Raw genomic sequence first — 18,246 nt, 5'->3', positions numbered from 1 at the left:
ATTATACGAATATTAGAAATACTTAGGATTAAATAAATAATACGTACGAACTTATATTAAATATTTAATTAAAAGATCTTAATGTACAGAGCTTTGTTTCACATATTCCATTACCACATCTTTTGCAGGAGTGTCTTCTCCAAAGTCCTAAAAGTAAAAAAGAATCATTTAATAGAAAAAATTTTTAAAAAACAATTAAGTTACTAATATTACATTATTAAAATCAGGCAATTATTAGGCATTATTACATCATAATTTGTTAATTAAATGGGTTCTCTCAGTAGAGGGAGCCTTTGCTCTCATCACATAGTACCATTAAATTTGCAAATTGCATTTAATATTAAAAAGGTAGTTATATTTTTATATATAGTACAATTTATACCTTTACGACAACACAGGAGCACCCAACAACTTTTCGGGCTTTACCAGCGCAGTCAATTTTACATAAACCAGCCCATTCACCTAGTTTCTTATTATTGTCTACCCTGATAAAGGGAATCTGATGTTCATTGCACAATGCTTGTACTAGTTTCTTATACATAGGTTCGTCACAATTTTCTGCTAATATGCAAAGCATGGCTTGCCTCCTAGAATATAATAAAGGAAATGTAAACAAATATAATTTTAATATTACACAGGCTATAGAATAGAGTAATTTTTTAATATATCAAATAGGGTTATAGACAGCATTATTAAATTTTGTAACGGATTGCTTCTCAGTAGAAGGATCCTAATATATAGTCATATAATGATATATAAAGGTTTGCAAATTTGTTATTTCATGAAAATATATATAACTTATTTAAGTAAATCATTCAATAAACTCACTTGTCTAGTGCTTTGGCAGCTTCATGAAGACCATGTACGACACCATCATGAATAAGTGCATTTTTAAGAACTTCTTGAAGGGCTGTGTTTATATCCATTGCACCTCCTGCTGCCATTGCAGAAGGTACATCGTCACTAAGAACAAAAATATAATTACAGTCTATTTACTTAACTCTCCACACAAAATTTTTGACATAGGATTTTGTGGTTATATGATAACTTTATGCAAACAATTAATTTCAATAAACATCAATATTCAAAAAAAGTTTATGAAATAAGGGTAATAAATGTTTACTATCGTAACTTGATACTTTTACAATTTTAAATTAAGGTTTTAAATAAAAAAAACCTTCATATCAATATCTTTGTAACAAATATACAAAACACTTACTTCTCAACGTCTGACATATTTTTCAAGGACTAAGGAGCTGAAATAATAAAATCAAATTAATGATTCTGATTCTAGCTTCACGTTTTAAGATATTTCCACGTAAAAATTATGTTGATGGTATTATAATAAATTGATTTCTAAGTCATCGCCTTCCAGCGTGTTTCAACCTACCTTTTCTTACGAAGAAAGAGAAATGGAGTTTGAGTACGTTATATTCAGGTTACGTCTACGTTAGCTCTGATTGGCTGAGAAGGAAATATAAGTGACATCTATAGAATGTTTCCAAAAGTTCATAATTCGTCATTTTGCACTTTCGGTTGGAGAGAAAATAAATGTTCATACTTATGGTTCTAGTTGTAGATAAGTATGAGAATGGCAAAATCGTGCAATAATGAAATTAATTGTAATTTTTTATGTCAGACAGAAAAATAGATATAAACTTTTCCGTAGAATCGTATAATTAAATAGGGTCTTGTAGCGTGGAACTCAGTAGATTCTTATCTATACTAGTGTGCAACTAAACTCCATCCTTCCGGACCGCAATAATCCTAGGGAACTGTCATAAAACTAAGGATTTGTACTTTATTGTTAGGGCTCTTAATCGTTATTAAATATATTGTCTGTCTATGTCTACAAAGTTATTGGAATAAAGTATATATTGTAACCTGTTAATCCAGTGTTTTAATCAGTTCAACCATCTCTATTATCCTAAATGAAATAGGGGATCGATAAGTTCGTGGCATCGATGATCTAATCGTAACGGGAATTTACGACTTTCATTGACGTGATCTATCACGAACGCGACTCCAGGCGAACACATAGCTTCTTGTATATACTAAATAGCAACCACACAGGGTATATCCCCAATTTTATAAATTCTTGTATATGCTAACGTTTGTTCCCTTCAGTACTTCTCCGCATGGTGTAGCACTAGTCCGGGAACAACCAAAACCATGACTGCGTGGGCACTGTCATTTCCTCTTTGTGTCGGTAATTCACGTTCCATTAAAGGTTTCATTTATTTTATTGTAGATGCCGTCCTATATCTCACCTATAATATAGAATGAAACTTGAATGCATTTTTTAAAAAAATGAGATGGATTATAGAAAAGAATGAACAATTAAAATGTTTAGTTTTGTAGGGCTTTATTTTCCTAAGCTAACCGTTAAGCATCTTAACATTCATTAAATAAAAAATTATGCTTATAAACTGTACATTCCAACATTAAAGAAGTGCATATAAATACAATTCCTATCCAAAACTTCAGCAGAGACATCACTATTGCTTTATGTATACTTATCTAAATATCTTAATATATTTATATATACAGTAATTTTATTCTTCTCTACCAACAACTATACCTACAATAGTTTGATACTTAATTTATCTGTTGTACATACCTATTTTATAGTTAACATTTATCTTATATATTACACTTAAAAAGAACCATTAATTACACGCGTATAATAGATCTATTAATAATTAATTATCGTTGAATGCTTAACAAAAAGTTTATATAACCTTTCCAAATTACGTTGGAAATTATCTATTCCTTTAAAATCTTTAAAATAGCAGTATAATTTACAATTGCTTTTATGCACTGATATGCCTATTGCATATCCTACCCATGATCTAACTTAACAAAAAATTGTTCACGTTGTCACAAATGAAAAACAATGAATTCTTTATGCTACGTTGGTGGAGAGTATCTGTGGTAAGGCCAACAATAATGTGGCGGAGGTGGCGGTGGTGGTGGAGGCGGTGGTGGTGGAGGCGGTGGTGGAGGTGCCGATGGATGTTGCGAACTCGATGGTCCTGTCGGATACAGATGATGAGTATGATGTGTATGATGAGGGTGACAATTCGCGCCTGTACCTCGACTCGATTGAGATGCCTCCAACGTGACACCAGCTTGAGTCTGACAAGCCATCATCAATCCATGGAAGTCGAACTTGTACGCGTATCGTTTCCCGTGCACTTTCGTCATGATATTTTTGTCGTAGTAATATCTGCGAATCAAATACTTTTGAAATATAATACAGTAATAAAATAACGAATCATATAGATAGGTAATAGTGAATAATAGTAATAGCGATAAAAACTGTAAGGTAAGTTAATTCTTTTTCATGTAATCATGGGACACACCTTCCCTTCAATAGGGAAGGTAGGACACACGAATTCTTTTCATTGAACGAACTTAAGTACCTATCATATTTCAAATTATATATGTAGATTGCTGTAGGTATTGTAGGTTGACCAACAATAAGCGAGATACGAGCTATGTAAATAGAATAGGGTGTTATAGTATTAACACCATTACTACATGATTTATTGGTTAACGGCTTATAACTCTAACTATAACGGATTATAACTCTAAAAGTAAAATAAAAAATACTAAAGATGAAGTAATGGAGAGCAAATGGAGTAGCTATCTTGCTCCGCTAAATGTATAGGCAGCTTTTCATATCTACTGCGTAAATGTAAATATATTTAATACTTTATCTACCGGAAGCCTACTAATAGGCTTTTCGATGCTAACGCTTATCGGCCGATAACCTATTCATCGGTTTTCCGATGCCAACACTTACCGACTGGAAGCTTTTATATTTTATATTCGCTTGTTAGTAACTGTATAATAACTCGTTCATATCCTTGCAAATTTAAAAAATTTTTATCGTTTACCATGGTTCAAGATAAATGAAGATGAAGAGTTTTGCTTAGATAATCTGTCAGATTGTGGCGTAGTTATTTGAAAGTATTATACATATATTAGTTTATAAATAGTTATATTACATAAGATAAATATAATAATGCTATCGTGACAATTATAAACGATAATAAAATTACACTGCTTTGAAACAAAAGAAATTAGAATGACATAACGAGTAATCCCTCACGTTTTGATTTTAATGTTATAGAGTTTTACAAATAGGCACGTATATGCTTCGCGAAAGATAAGGCCTGGCCGGTACTAGCGACGTGTCCATGCCCAACTAAGTTGATCGTTAGTAAATGGCAACTTCAATGGTAAGCGATAGGTAAAGTGTTAATATCTACACCGTAGTAAGTACTTATATAAACATTTAATACACTTCAAACATACATATGAACATACTTGTAACAAAAAAAAATAAGAAATCAGAAAACTCGTGAATAAAATTTCCATTTGATTTAAGAAAGTCACGAAGGTAAGTGAAACTTCAGATTTCTGTTTACCTGAGTGCTCGCGATAATTTGTCGTAGTTCATGTTCGGTTTGCTCTTCCGTTCGCCCCATCGACGCGCGACTTCGTCCGGATCGGTAAGTTTGAACTCGCCGTTCGAACCCTCCCACGCGATACAGGATGAATTGGACGAATCCGAAAGCAGCTCCAGCAGGAATTGCCAGAGTTGAACCTGTCCGCCTCCGACCGCCCCGGAACCCACAGCTCCAGCTGTCGATCCAATCAGGGAGCAAGTTCGTTGGAGGAGGCTGAACCTCTCTGCGGGCAAGAAGCAGAAACACGCATGCACCAACAGGCCGTGATTTCCTCGAGGTCGATTCGTCGAAACCTTGAGAGTATAGCGATGGTTGCGATCATCCACTGCCTGTTATCTCTCCTCTCTTCTTTTATGTATTTAATTTATTTCATGTTTGTTTCAACAGTGCTTTTCTTTGTGAATCTAACCGAAGTTGGGATTTGAAATTATAGTGCACGAAAAAGAAGGAATCTTGGTAGCTACGGAGGGTTAAAGGGATTTGACGGCATCAGGATCATCTTAAGAAAAAATTTATCAATTAATGATATTAGTGAGGTGATAAGTTACGGATTATAGGATGTAAACTTCTTTTTCACAATTTTATGTTATACGGTGTAATCAAATGAGTTGTAATTTATCAAGTATGTTTATAAAGTTTCATTTTCGTTCTTCGTTTTATTATCAATCTTATTGTGTTGTATCTGTTACCGTCAGAATTTTTGTTTTAATAATGTAATTTGAAAAAATTACTATCTTGTGTCTTAAAAGTCACGTTGGGTTCAGGTGCCTAAATTTTCTCCCTCGAAAACATTTTTGGCAGTTATCCACAACTAAATCAATTTTTTTAATCCGAGAAAATTTGTATAATTACCTTGGAAACTTAGTGACGAAGATCCGTAATCAATGTTTCATAAAAGTTCATACGAACAAAGTAAAAAATATATATGTAACAGTATGCATTTTTCAGTTGTTAAGGAAAATGTTCTTAATCTCGCTCTCTTACTTTTAGCAAAAAAATGTTTATATCATTAAAACCACGACATAGTCAAGTGCATGCGTGCTCTAGAGGAAATTCAAAGCGGATTTTCTCAAAAACAAAGCCTCGAATGAAACAAATTCGTTCCATATCTTCGACTTATTTCCTCATGTACGATCACCTCCTTCAGGTTCTACCATCAATATTAGGGACACCCTGTATATATATGAGGCAAATGATGGATCTATACAAAGATTATAAAATGTGCATAGCTTGTAGCACCGTTCGAAGCACCCGGTGCATCTAACCCACATTTCTGCCCTCATGTCGTTCGAAAATTGATTATCACATATAAAACAGACCACATTTTCATTTTCCTCGCTTTCGCTTGGTGACTTTACTTCAAAATTCTTCCTGAAACACGCGTTCATAATGTCGTCCTGAGGTATCTCTGCAGAGCAATGAAATTAGACACAAAGCCATTTTTTAATATAATTGTCAGCTCTAATCGATAGGTGATAGAACGAGATCGCCAGTTCGGAATATAAAAATACTACTATACTACACACTGCCAAAAATAAGTACTAGAGTTACATACTTTGAATGTTGGAATACGACTTGAAATATTAAGAAATAATATAGTGCACTAGTGTCGCGAAAAGAAAAAGCGTTACAGCAGACTCTGAAACGACGAATTCCTTTGTTTTCCGTGACTTAAGCAGCGGCATTTCTATTTTCTATTCCAAGCGATTTACAAGCTGGAACACCTAACAACAAGGATCGATCAGGGGACGAAATTAGGCACGCGGACAAAATTTTCGCCCCTTACCCTATTTCAATTTAATTTCAATCGCCACGAAAACATCTATAAAAATTACTTACATGAAGTAAATTGTTATAATATTAGCATACAAAACAGAATTTGATAGATTAACTCAATAGAGTAACTTAAATTTTCTCTCGTGAACTCTTCCTCTACAAAGTTTTGTGAATGTGAAAAAGGTATTTTCGTAAATTTTTAATTCGCGAGAAAGTTAACGCTATATAGTAACAGATACCGTTGTAAAGAATGGCAGCTGCCGAAGGATGGAATCTGGTGTCCTGCTGAAGATGCAACGGATGTGTTTGAATCCTCCACATTACGCGTCGAACTATGTCGTCTAATCCTTCACCGCGTGAGCAACGGTGATCGGCTGGCACGTTATCAATCTCATTACGGCGGTACGTAATACGAAAATCATCTTTCCTTGTTATTTAATTTTCCAATTGTTTCGATATTAACTCAGATTTAACATTTATTTTCAAGATAATCTGCCATAAATTTGGAGATCGATGAGCATAAACGATTGTTCTAATAACAAATTTTATTATAACGATACGTGATCTATGCGAAAGAAAGTTCCATTTTTAAATTAAAATACCATAACATCTGACTCACAAACGTATCGCATGAATCAAAAAGAATATAAATATTCGATTTCCCTGGATCCGAATCATTTTTCTTCTTTTTTTGTTATTTTATCTAACCACTTTTAACTTCTTTAACGTTCCATTAAAATTGAAAAAAACGGTACCTATTATGTATCTATACACTACATCACAATATTGTGTATTTAAAGGATCAGTGATAATTTAAAGTTTTCCCGCGATAATGAGTACGATTTTAAATATTTACGGAGTAAAGACGGTCCTAATTGAAAATAATAAAAATAATATAATAAAAAATAAACCACGTGACGTATTCGTTGACGTTTCTTTATACGCACAAATTTGTGTACATATATGGACGTATCGTACGAAATTTTGATCCGCGATAACGATAAAGCGCGAATTCGCACAGAATAAAACGCACCAGACGGAGGACAGAGAGTAACTGAGCGACCTTTGCCCCCGGTGATTTCAGCCCTTATCGCCCCCACTCTGACTCCCGTGAACGGAATGCTTTTACACGTCTGTACAATACTGACTCCAACCACTTTCTCATTATCCTAAAGATACAGCTATTAAAATTAATAATCAAGTTCAAATTTAAAGAATTTGACATTTTCAAATTTTTTCTGATTATATCTTTGTATCGATAGATACTTACATTTTTGGATACATCTTTAATCTAATTCTTTAAAAAAAAGAGAGAGAAAAATTTGTAAAAATTTTTTGATTCAAATAATTGCCTACTTTCGTTCTTTTCCGACAGTTGTAACTGACTTTTTCATGAATTTATTACTTATTCGGAGTTTGATTGACTGTTCGATATCCTTTCCTTCCTTTCTCTTTCTTCTTGTCTTTATCAAATGTAATTTTACGAAACCTGTGTCACTTGAACAAAATGATAAAAAAAGGAAATAACATACCTGTATCTATCGTACAACGAAATGAATAATTGAAACCACCGACAGCTTTCGCAATGTAAATTCAGAAGTATGCGCGAAATCTGGTTTCCAAAATTATATAAGCCTATTAATTTATATTTTCTCCAAGCATAAATGTTACCTATACCATACAATACAAATTCAGAATTCCAAAAGCGTTGTTTAAAACGTCGTTTCAAATAACTTCCAATCGGTTTCCAAAAATTTATGGAAGAATTTTATAGACCGAAAAAAGAAGTCCAGACCACGTTATTCTTTGTAAGCAAACATTTTAAATCTTATTCAAATAAAGATCATTTTCGATCGATTACCGCAAATCTATCCGTATAAATGATTCTCTTCACCTTTTCAGATAACCCAGTAACCTTTCCAGAAAAAGAAACGAAAGACAGAATATATGTATATATATACACATATATATACCTAATGATGTACAATATGGAAGGTGATGATTTCGCTTGACGCAGGTTTCAAGGCGTTTTCAGTTTCGCGGCGCACGACGATGACGCCTGAAATTATCCCGTATACGCTGGGAGATTCGGGGGATGTTTCGCGCTCATCAAGAAAACAATATAGCCGCACCCCGTGGCGAGCTTACCATCCCTAGCACCGTTAGAGTTTGCTCTCCCCTCCCTAGACAGTGTAGATGGCAAAGGAGAAGGGTGGCAGCGGTTACTGCGAGGCCGTAACCCCAGGGTGGCGGTGCCACCACCTTCCCGCCGCCCTAAACACTCGATGGTTTATTCATGAGAGCTCTCTCACCACGATAACACTGATTCGTTTAATAAACGGCCGCTGCCGGGCGCGGAGTATGCCCCAAGAGCACCTACAACGTTATTCAAACGGACGATATATCTCGGAGGCTTACACTGCCAAGACTCTTGCCTCTTCTCGCTTTTCATCCGTCGTCGACCAAAAGGCGGATCGCTCTTTTTCTCTTACACCAACTCCGTATCACCTCTAGTTACAGCTCCTTGCTCGCGCGCGCAAAACGCTTTAACGCGAATAACTTTTGCACGCTTCGAGCAAAGTCAGAGAGGTAAGTACTTTTTGTCCCGAGTTCTGTCTCCACGTTTTCATGTGTGTTTATTCCTTTTTATTCTTTCTCTGGTGTTTGCCAAGTTCGTGTGCTGCAATTGAATCTTTCGCGTTTAGAACTGTGAAATCTGATTGAATTGATCGTATGGCCGGCGCGATAAAATTACAGAGGCAACGAAGTTGAATTTATTATTTGTATGAACGTATTTTTGTATTTTCGTGGTTGATGGAATTTGGATTTTATGGTTTTGAAACTAGTTACGAAGTTTGAACGAATTTGATCGACACTGTGAAATGAATTTCGAGGTAAGGATTTTTTGCTGTCAGATCTGCTTTCACGTTTTCAAGTGTCTTTATGCTTCTCATTTTTTCTTCCCTTTTTTATATTTTTAAAGTTCGTTTCCAAGCTTAACGATCGAAGCTTGATTTTTTTAAGATCGAAATTAGCTATACGTACAAAATTTAATTGCGCTTCGATTATTTGGTATTTGAATTTCTTATTTTCGATTTGATAGAATTACGCAAAAAACGAAATTAAATATATTGTTCGTGATCAAGGTAAAATAAAGAATCGATAATACAAATGATGAAAATCTAGTTTTCGTTAAGTCGGAAGTCCGTGGTGGATAAAAATAAACGAAGGGAGCAACGAGACTATTATCGTCTACGATATTTATTTTTCTGCCGGACCTTTCTTATCTCTAATAGATCGCGCCCTCGTTAAAACCTAAGATAAGGTTGAAGTGTTCGCCAGTGGACTAGGACCTACCCTAGGGAACGGTTAGCCTCTTCCGGTCACTTTCAATCCAACCTGGACCCCTATTAACCTTCCCTAAGCTCCATGAATCGCGCGTCATTAGGATTTACTGCAGGAATTCAATCCGTATTGCTCAGTTACACCGACTTTTACGAATTATAATAAATGACGTCGATATGTTAATTTCTAACTTTGAAAAAACACAAGAACTTATATCGAACACCGCTTTATATATTCTACTTATGAGCACAACTAATAAATCATTTACTAAATGGGATATGTTACTAATTGCATAAATATTATGTAACAGGTATTATATCGAAAGCCTATTATAAAATTCGCAATTTATATAATGACGATACTTGAATACTTACGTGTATGGCAATATTTTTATAGCAGTAAATAATATTTCAGCAAATCTTTATCAGGGTACTATAGCTAAATACTTAGAAATAAAAATAATAGAGAATAATATTATATAGTTCGTTTTATGAATCAAGATAATACTTATGCTCTTTTTACCTTGATACGGTATAATAACACTTGTTGATTCATATGTCGATAACTCGAATATTGAAATTTATTACAATCGTTAAAATCTTTGTTTTAAAAACAGCATGTTATATGAGTGGAAAAGATGGAACATTTATACGCTTTACGTATATTACGATTCTGGTTACTTACCATCAATTTTCTCCTCTTGCAACAAATCCGGCGTTTGTACACCAGTTGCCTGGAATTGAAGGTAACCAAGGTGTCGTGCCAAAATTTTTCCACCAGGAATAGCTTGCCAATAATCAGACGATAATTTTAATAGCTCTTTGCCAGTTGATGGAAATTTAGTCGTACTCGGTGGTGGTTTTATGGAAAACACCTGGCTGCACCATGAAATCCAGGATGCGATGTGGTTCGAGTTCCATTCCGACGGATCTAAATGCGTAATAATATTAATTCTTTCGATTAATTTTTTTTTTCAGTAAGGATATCTTCCTTATCTGATAAAAAAAATCTGATAAACGATTTCAAATATATGTTGTATTTTTATAGTAGATAACAATAATCATTTAAATCCTATAATTATCATCGAAATACTCTCTTTGTCTATTCCAACGAATAATACATTTGAAAATAAAAATAGTTACCAGATGGAACCATCACGGGCTCTGATTCCATATCGTTTTCTTCGATTGTTTCTCCTTTTACGGCATTTAATTTGCTGCCACATCCGTATTGGTTCTTAACCGATGGCATAAATCTCAAACTTGCTCGCCAACATATCGTCAAATCGCGCATTTTTTTCAGATTCGTACATTCGTCGATAATAAACAAGAAAGTTTGATCTCTTAATAACTATATATTTGTATTTTGTATGTTAAAATATCTGATCTTCCTCGAGTGTTTTTTCTGCATGTTTTTCGTAATACGAAAATTATTTCCTTGCCGATCCGCTTTTGATCTGCCTTCGATTCGACTGCTTGATACAATCTTTCGGTTCGTCCGCGAGAAATTGTCATACAGTTTCATTTCCCACGACCAGCTTATATGACTCGTGATCTCCACAAACTGTCCATGATTCATCGAATACATATGCAATATGTAGGTGTAAGAGTGTAGGTATATACATAAGCTGATCGTTTATTTTTACGATTCACTCCATATTTTAGGATCGATATTCTTCTTTGAAGTACTTAACAATGTACATAGATAACACTTTAGAGTATGCCCTCTTAATCTAATCTTCAACTTGTATCTGTCATTCTTAGCTTGACACTTTGGATTAAGAGATATAAGTAATACATCTCGATCAATAAGATTGATCACATTTGTTTATTTTTGCTCGAACATGAATACGTATCTATAAATATTCTTTTAAAAAAAATTTCATTTATCTTTTTTTGATATTAGATTTTATTTTCTTTTAATAATATCAAACTTGAGTTATGCTACTTTTCAGAATTGCTCTCAAATTATTTTCGTCGAATTCCAATCATCCAAAAATACTCTTATGTGTAGCAAAGCAGCAGGTAAGTCACTGTTGAAATCGTTGTGACTCGCGCATCGGTCGATTCATGCGTTTCCTTGAAACGAGCCACGTGCGTCATCGGAGCTCGCCGATTTCTCCGATGAATCCTTGCAGCACCACTGACCCTGCGTTGTATCAGTTTCGAACGAGAAACCGGATGGTCTACGTTTCCCGTTTCCCCGGATATAGACACTTGAATAATACGGTCAACGAATCGAATGTTCCAAGTGTTAGTTAACAATTCGCAATAGCTGTCGATTTTGAGAAAGGTGTTCTGGTGCAATGAGTTAGGGATGCACTAGTTAAGTTGAGATAATTAGGAGTATTTTATGTTATTTATAACATAAGGGTTACCCAACATAACCCAACATAAAGGGTTGTTAAAATTTCAAGTACATATAAGTATTATTAATATCTACGTTTGTGTTGATAATAACTGTGTGATAATGTTTATTTTGAGGTAATATGCAAGTGTTGTTTATTTTAAAATGGTAGATTATGAAAAAGATTTTTCTCTTCTTCGCCTGTCTTGCTTTTAAAATTTTTACGGATATTACGCAATATGACGAAATACATAATTTTATTTGACGTAAGTAAAGTCGAAAGCATTAAAACATGTGTATAGTTTACGTACGTCTCTATGATAGTTGTTTCAAAGTGGTCATATTTATATTTACGTTACAACAATTCAGATATTACATGTGTTTAAGTCTTCGCACAAGCAAGACGAAACGTAACACCGAACACAAACAGGATAATTATGTATATAACACCATACACTTATGACTAATTTCTACGAAAATTGAACATAAAATGTGTATAACTAATTCATCCGTAGATGAACAAAAAATGCTCAAAAATGTTAGAAATCAGCGATGGTAACCAAACAATAAACGAATTCAATTACCACCAGTCACATGTGTTTCTCTGTCATAAAACATCACATGTCACACAACACGTCTGGCATGAAAAATTCTCACACTGTTCTCCACTGATTGTCACTTAAATTCCTCTTCTCACGGATGATTACGCGCCAAGGTTGATGTAGAATTGCCGGTAAATTTTCCAGATTGTATCAACACGTTCCAGATGAACACACTGTCCGTGAATGGAGCTGGTGCTGAAGGTCCGATTGGCGGAGTACGGATTCCCGGAACCAAGAAGGAGACCGGTCGGTTTCGGGGCGTACATCGCCAACCGCTGAATCACGTTCAATCGGCCATGTTTACCTATTTTTTCTTCTCCTTTTTCTTCTTGTTTTGGGCGATCAGACGAGTCAGCCTAACCGTTCGCGATGTAACCTTTCGAACGGGTTGCCCAACGTATTTTTTTGCCCATTATGATGGAGTTTCGTTTGCGGTTTTGCGATTCTATTGGCCCTGAAATGGAATGGACGCGGTGCATTTCTCGTGATTCGCAAAGCTTTTAGTGGCAACGAACAAACCGCCTTCGAAAGAACATCTGCTCGTTAAAAAAAGAATCGAAATTCCGTCGGTGTATCATTTATCTCTTTCATTTTCAAGGATGTTGTAGATTTAGACAGTCATTAATACGAGTAGAAATAGTTCGAATTACATATAAGGAACTTTTAATCTATACATTTGTTAGAGCACAACGACGTTATTTCATATTACTAAAAAAACTGAGAAAATTAATTTATATTAATATATTTATATGCCATATTTTGATAGTGCCGGCAGGATTTATTTCGAAATATTCATATGTTTATTTATAAGAAAAGATGATTTCATATGATAAAGAATTATTATTTTCTTATGTGCATATTTACAATTTAAGCAATCAGTCTGACGTAATATTCATTGCGTTCTAATTACTGTTAGGTATTTTATTTTATTTACTATACATAGTCTTCGCTTATCGATTTAGGACGGACTTCCGGTTTTACATTTTTCTCTTATTTCTTATATGAAAGTAACTCTCACACTCTCCCTCTCTTCGCTTATACCATATGCATTCACTCTACAGACTATTGTTATACTTAATTGTAATAACAAATATACAAATACTTTGTGAGACATGTCCTACACAGAATGTTCGGCTACAGGTGTCAGGAAAATTAAAGGTAACTCTTAAAGTCTAAATAAGATGAAAATCAAGAATAAAAAAATTGTGTTTTCGGCTTTGTTTTTTAGTTATTGACAATTAAAAATCGGCTACAATATCCCTGCACACGAGCAAACCTCCTTACACGAACGAAAGGAAATCAGCCTAAGCAGTGGGGCACATAGGCAGCAGCTTACCTCGTACAAGTCGTAGTGAAGAAGACTACGATATCCAGAGACGTAAACGACCCTGTGCGACGTTTTGCAAAAGAAATGGTAAATTGAACATTAAACCTGCTTATTCGAATCCAATTACAGAAGTTGGCAAAGTTAATATAGAAATTAAAAGATTTTTTCTGGTATGTTAGAGATTTAATAACTAGTATATACCTTTATATTATATATGAAATAATTATAACAGCTATAAGATAACTGTGACAACTATACGAGTCATGACAAAGAAATTATGCATTACATAACTGAAATATCATTTAGATCACATTTCTATCGATTTATCTTCTACCACGACTTGGAAAGCGGTTAAGGTGGAGAAGACATTGGAGAGATACTGAACTAGTATGAACTTACTATTCGTATGGTATCCTCGATTAGTCGCATTTGATATTCAAACATAGACATGGCTTACCGAACAATAATAACCCAAAGAAAGCTCTTGTAATACACAGGTGACCGAAAGAACTACTGGTTTTTGATTATATTGATATATCAATACAGTCAGTGGGTACTTTTGCATTTGCAATCACTTTTCACACCATTTTTCATCATGTGCACTTTGTGAAATGTTTATACTGTAGAAATTATGAAGAGGAAAAATTAAAAAGACTATGCTTAACCAAATGTGATTTATAAGTTTAGTATGATGTATCATATCCTCCATGAGATCAGCTGGCCATGCGTACATGTAAATTTGCATAAGCACAGAGTGTATGTAATTATGTATACTGTAGAAATTATGAAGAGGAAAAATTAAAAAGACTATGCTTAACCAAATGTGATTTATAAGTTTAGTATGATGTATCATATCCTCCATGAGATCAGCTGGCCACGCGTACATGTAAATTTGCATGAGCACAGAGTGTATGTAATTGGAAGCTGTACTCTCTCTATGTTATACACAAACTTACCACAATCATTGTAATTCCACATATAGTCAGAACTAACGTGCCTATCGTAATAGCATATAATATCAAATAGCGTAAATAACTAATCACTTCTTTTGCGTATCTAAGAAAAAGAAAAATCATTTATAAACTATTAAATGTCATTAATTCATACGTTCATCTAAAAAATAAAAAACCATATATACTATTTAATTCATATATTATAAAATATTACCTTTACCTTCTTAACAGTAACCTCTTAACAGTATTTACTTTTTCACAAGCACACGATATCTATGTATATTAGAACAGTTCTGGAATTCCACGGCAAAACATTCAAATCTCGCTGCGGTAAACCAAAGTAAAAACGCTGTAAATAAACTTAATGCACATTAGTACTTCGTCGACTACACGTTACGATCCGTTGCTGAAACGTACATCTTTTGATATCAAACAATAAAAACAAATGAATAAGCTTGAAAAATATTTAAAATACAAATTAAAGACACGAATTTAATAACTCACTTTTTGATCAATTTGCGACATTTAGTTAGTCAAATAAATTAAAGCAACGTTATTAAAAAATAATATGGAGACAAAGAGAAGAGAAGGTATGTCATTTAAATAATTATTTCTCAAATATTTTATTTAAATAATACCCAAGCTTTGATTATTAGTAGGAACTTGGTATTAGTAGGAAAACCCGTAGAATATAAAAGGTAACATATGCGTTATAGTATATAGAATATCATACATACCTTTATTCGTGATTTAATTCTTAATCACAGTAAAAATATAAATCCGCAAAAATCATGGTATACCCACGATCATAATCATTGGTTGCATTACATAACTGGAGCGTGCGACATTAGACAGATACAATAGGAAATTATTACGAACCGATGTCAATATTCATATAGCAAAACTAAAAGTTCTTTGAAAAACTAAAATTGCATATGTGCAATAAATTACATATTCGGTTTCTCTGACAACGACTGTTATTCGCAATACGAAAAACTATTCGAACGAAGAACGAACCGTTACTCTAAACATCCAGGAAATCTGTCAATACGAGTTTCCTTTGAGACAAGCCTACATTTGTCGCGATATTATCGTTGTAGGGGATGGATATTTCATGGAATAAGCGTATTTAGCAGCATTCTTCCGTCTATTAATTATAACCGATACAACAAAAGAAAAGAACAGTAATCAAACGTAAAGAAACTATAAACAGAACAATTCGTACGATACCCAGATTTCCCTACCCTACCCTAAGAGGTTCCACTTTAGAGGTATAAATATTGTCATCGATACAACTAGTTATGGAACTCCACACAACTATCATTTTGTGATTTCTAATCTCGACTATTAGCCATTTATGACACATATTTCCACAGTTATCTATCTCCAGACAACTATCATTTTGTGATTTCTAATCTCGACTATCAGCTATTTCTGACACATTTATTCTGGCTCGTCTTGTACCATAGCACGCAAACCGGTACAGAAGGACAGGGCGTTGGACATAAACTGCAATCATATCAATTCGTTATTTACGTATATATTATTCTTAATTAAGCTGTTAACCAGGAAAAGCGTGCTAACTTGTTACAACTTGAGGATAGCAGTCTTTTCACTTAAAAGTCCTCTATATTCTTACGAATCATTTTATTTATGTTATTAATGAATTGCAAGCACTAAAGTCGACCAAAATGATTTTTCTGTGCTAACGTAAATTTCCATGGACACAGAAGTTGCTCATTAAAAGGTTAACAGATTAATTCATTCGTTGTTTGACTACCGACGTTTATATACTTGTACCAGGTACAAGAATGCAAATGATATATAAAAAAGAATGTAAAATCATATATACCAAAAATGTCTTACCGAACAAAAAAAACGCAAGGTAAGCTCTGGCATTAAACAACCGACACTAAGTGTTACTGGCTTCTGATAAACCAATACGTTCAGTATATACTTCCGCATTTCTAAAGACTGTTCATACCATTTCATATCATATGCACTTCTCGAAGCGTTTTCGCTCTAGCAATTATATAGTATTAATCATACGTAATTAATTATGCTTAAGATAATTTTATCTATGTAAACAATTACGCATAAACACGACTCACTATATCCTGTACTAAATCAGCTGGCCACGCATACATGTAGACGTGCATGAGAGAGAATGAACTGTGACTCACGAATTCCATCCTCGTAATTGTTGGAGTATCCTGTTCACAAATTGCATCATCGATTCATTATGTACTGTCCGCAAAACACCACATATTATACTTACTATAACTAATATAATTCCCAATCCTGTCACGAAAAATGTTGCTAATGACAAAAAATAAAATACCATGAAGCGAAAACAGCCGACCACCTCTTCTGCGTATCTAGAAATACAATCACTTATAATAAATACAAATACATACAATTTAAATCGTACATTGTAATATGTTATCTATACCTCCTTAAATATAATTGTTTTTTAATACAATAGATCAACATAGAAACATTTGTAGTCGCCTCGAATTCCACAGCCAAACATTCGAACCTTGCGGCTGTGAACCACAGTAAAAGCGCACCAAATACGCACATGCATACATGTGCAGCGCATGTGATAAAAAGGATAATGTAATGTAGGTTGATGACAAGGCTTACTGCCGTATAATTAATTGGAAACGGATATTCTATACTCAATGGAAGTGCAGACGACAGGAATAAAGTTCCAAGCGTAAAACAGAGTGCAGCTATATATAGAATGACTACATAACTGCCGTAAAGAATGTTGCATTTCGCAATATACGCGTCGAAAATCTTTCTTTCGTACTGCTTTGCCTCGTTAATACATTTCATCATTTCCCGAATTATACGCTGTAATAGATGTTACACAGTAATGTTCGTTACAGGAATTAAATTCATAGAGAACGCGAGGAGAGACTTACTTGCAAAGAGTTGCGCTTCTTCCAGCATATGAAAGTCTGAAGAATAAGTTGCGCGGTATATATCACCTGGAAGATACATCTAAAAAGAGCAGTCATATTATCGAGGTTTAAGAAAAACGAATATATCGAAGTCACGAGCATGAGAAAGGCGTTGACAACGGCACTGATTTGTAAAATTCTAAAACCAAGGACTCGACTTCTGCTACTGTCATCGGAAAGCGGCCAACAAAAGCTCAAAGCTACGCTGAACCAAGTAAAGCGAATTACCCCCTCAGGTGTTATTTGTTTCGACATAATCTCAACAAAACCATTCGCCTTGTGAATCGAACTAAACACATTTTAATTCGCGCAATAGGGAAAAACGTCCAGGTTCTTGGGAGCCAAGAAATTATTACTTTCCCTTGAACATAACTACGTAATTACAGTTTTACCGTTATAAAATTGTCTTGTATGCAACAGCAAATCAATAAATGATATGTATAATACGTA

The 18,246-nt window shown here is 34.2% G+C and overlaps 3 protein-coding genes across 3 annotated transcripts; all 3 read right to left on the bottom strand.

The window, feature by feature from the left end:
* Positions 1–51: 51 nt before the first annotated feature.
* Positions 52–1,461, bottom strand: RpS12 (ribosomal protein S12). Its single transcript, XM_033350284.2, has 5 exons — positions 1,391–1,461; positions 1,220–1,256; positions 829–963; positions 383–587; positions 52–147 (listed from the first exon to the last, which is right to left on the bottom strand). Exons 2-5 carry the CDS (start codon positions 1,234–1,236, stop codon positions 79–81), a joined length of 426 nt encoding a protein of 141 aa, XP_033206175.1. The 5' UTR covers positions 1,237–1,256; positions 1,391–1,461; the 3' UTR covers positions 52–78.
* Positions 1,462–2,723: 1,262 nt separating this feature from the next.
* On the bottom strand, positions 2,724–11,420 carry LOC117166363 (DNA-binding protein D-ETS-6). The gene is made up of 4 exons (XM_033350285.2): positions 10,742–11,420; positions 10,284–10,529; positions 4,437–4,701; positions 2,724–3,229 (listed from the first exon to the last, which is right to left on the bottom strand). Exons 1-4 carry the CDS (start codon positions 10,890–10,892, stop codon positions 2,911–2,913), a joined length of 981 nt encoding a protein of 326 aa, XP_033206176.2. The 5' UTR covers positions 10,893–11,420; the 3' UTR covers positions 2,724–2,910.
* Positions 11,421–15,879: 4,459 nt separating this feature from the next.
* Positions 15,880–18,195, bottom strand: LOC117166270 (uncharacterized). Its single transcript, XM_033350086.2, has 6 exons — positions 17,758–18,195; positions 17,280–17,686; positions 17,106–17,205; positions 16,939–17,040; positions 16,694–16,849; positions 15,880–16,336 (listed from the first exon to the last, which is right to left on the bottom strand). The coding sequence occupies exons 1-6, from the start codon at positions 18,049–18,051 to the stop codon at positions 16,271–16,273; spliced, it is 1,125 nt and encodes a 374-aa protein (XP_033205977.2). The 5' UTR covers positions 18,052–18,195; the 3' UTR covers positions 15,880–16,270.
* Positions 18,196–18,246: the final 51 nt, after the last annotated feature.

This window comes from Bombus vancouverensis, chromosome 2 (genome assembly GCF_051014615.1).
Source record: "Bombus vancouverensis nearcticus chromosome 2, iyBomVanc1_principal, whole genome shotgun sequence".
Classification (NCBI taxonomy): Eukaryota; Metazoa; Arthropoda; class Insecta; order Hymenoptera; family Apidae; genus Bombus; species Bombus vancouverensis.
This window is presented reverse-complemented; position numbering and strand designations above follow the sequence as displayed.

Coding starts and splice junctions, on each gene's coding strand:
- RpS12 (XM_033350284.2), bottom strand. Junction 588..828: donor GCTGCCAAAGCACTAGACAA/GTGAGTTTATTG, acceptor ATTATATTCTAG/GAGGCAAGCCATGCTTTGCA. Junction 148..382: donor GCTCCTGTGTTGTCGTAAAG/GTATAAATTGTA, acceptor TTTTACTTTTAG/GACTTTGGAGAAGACACTCC.
- LOC117166363 (XM_033350285.2), bottom strand. CDS start 10,892: ATGCGCGATTTGACGATATGTTGGCGAGCAAGTTTGAGATTTATGCCA. Junction 10,530..10,741: donor GCCCGTGATGGTTCCATCTG/GTAACTATTTTT, acceptor TTACGCATTTAG/ATCCGTCGGAATGGAACTCG. Junction 4,702..10,283: donor GCAAGAGGAGAAAATTGATG/GTAAGTAACCAG, acceptor TCTTGCCCGCAG/AGAGGTTCAGCCTCCTCCAA.
- LOC117166270 (XM_033350086.2), bottom strand. CDS start 18,051: ATGTCGAAACAAATAACACCTGAGGGGGTAATTCGCTTTACTTGGTTC. Junction 17,041..17,105: donor TGGGAATTATATTAGTTATA/GTAAGTATAATA, acceptor ATTTGTGAACAG/GATACTCCAACAATTACGAG. Junction 16,850..16,938: donor CTGATTTAGTACAGGATATA/GTGAGTCGTGTT, acceptor TATAATTGCTAG/AGCGAAAACGCTTCGAGAAG.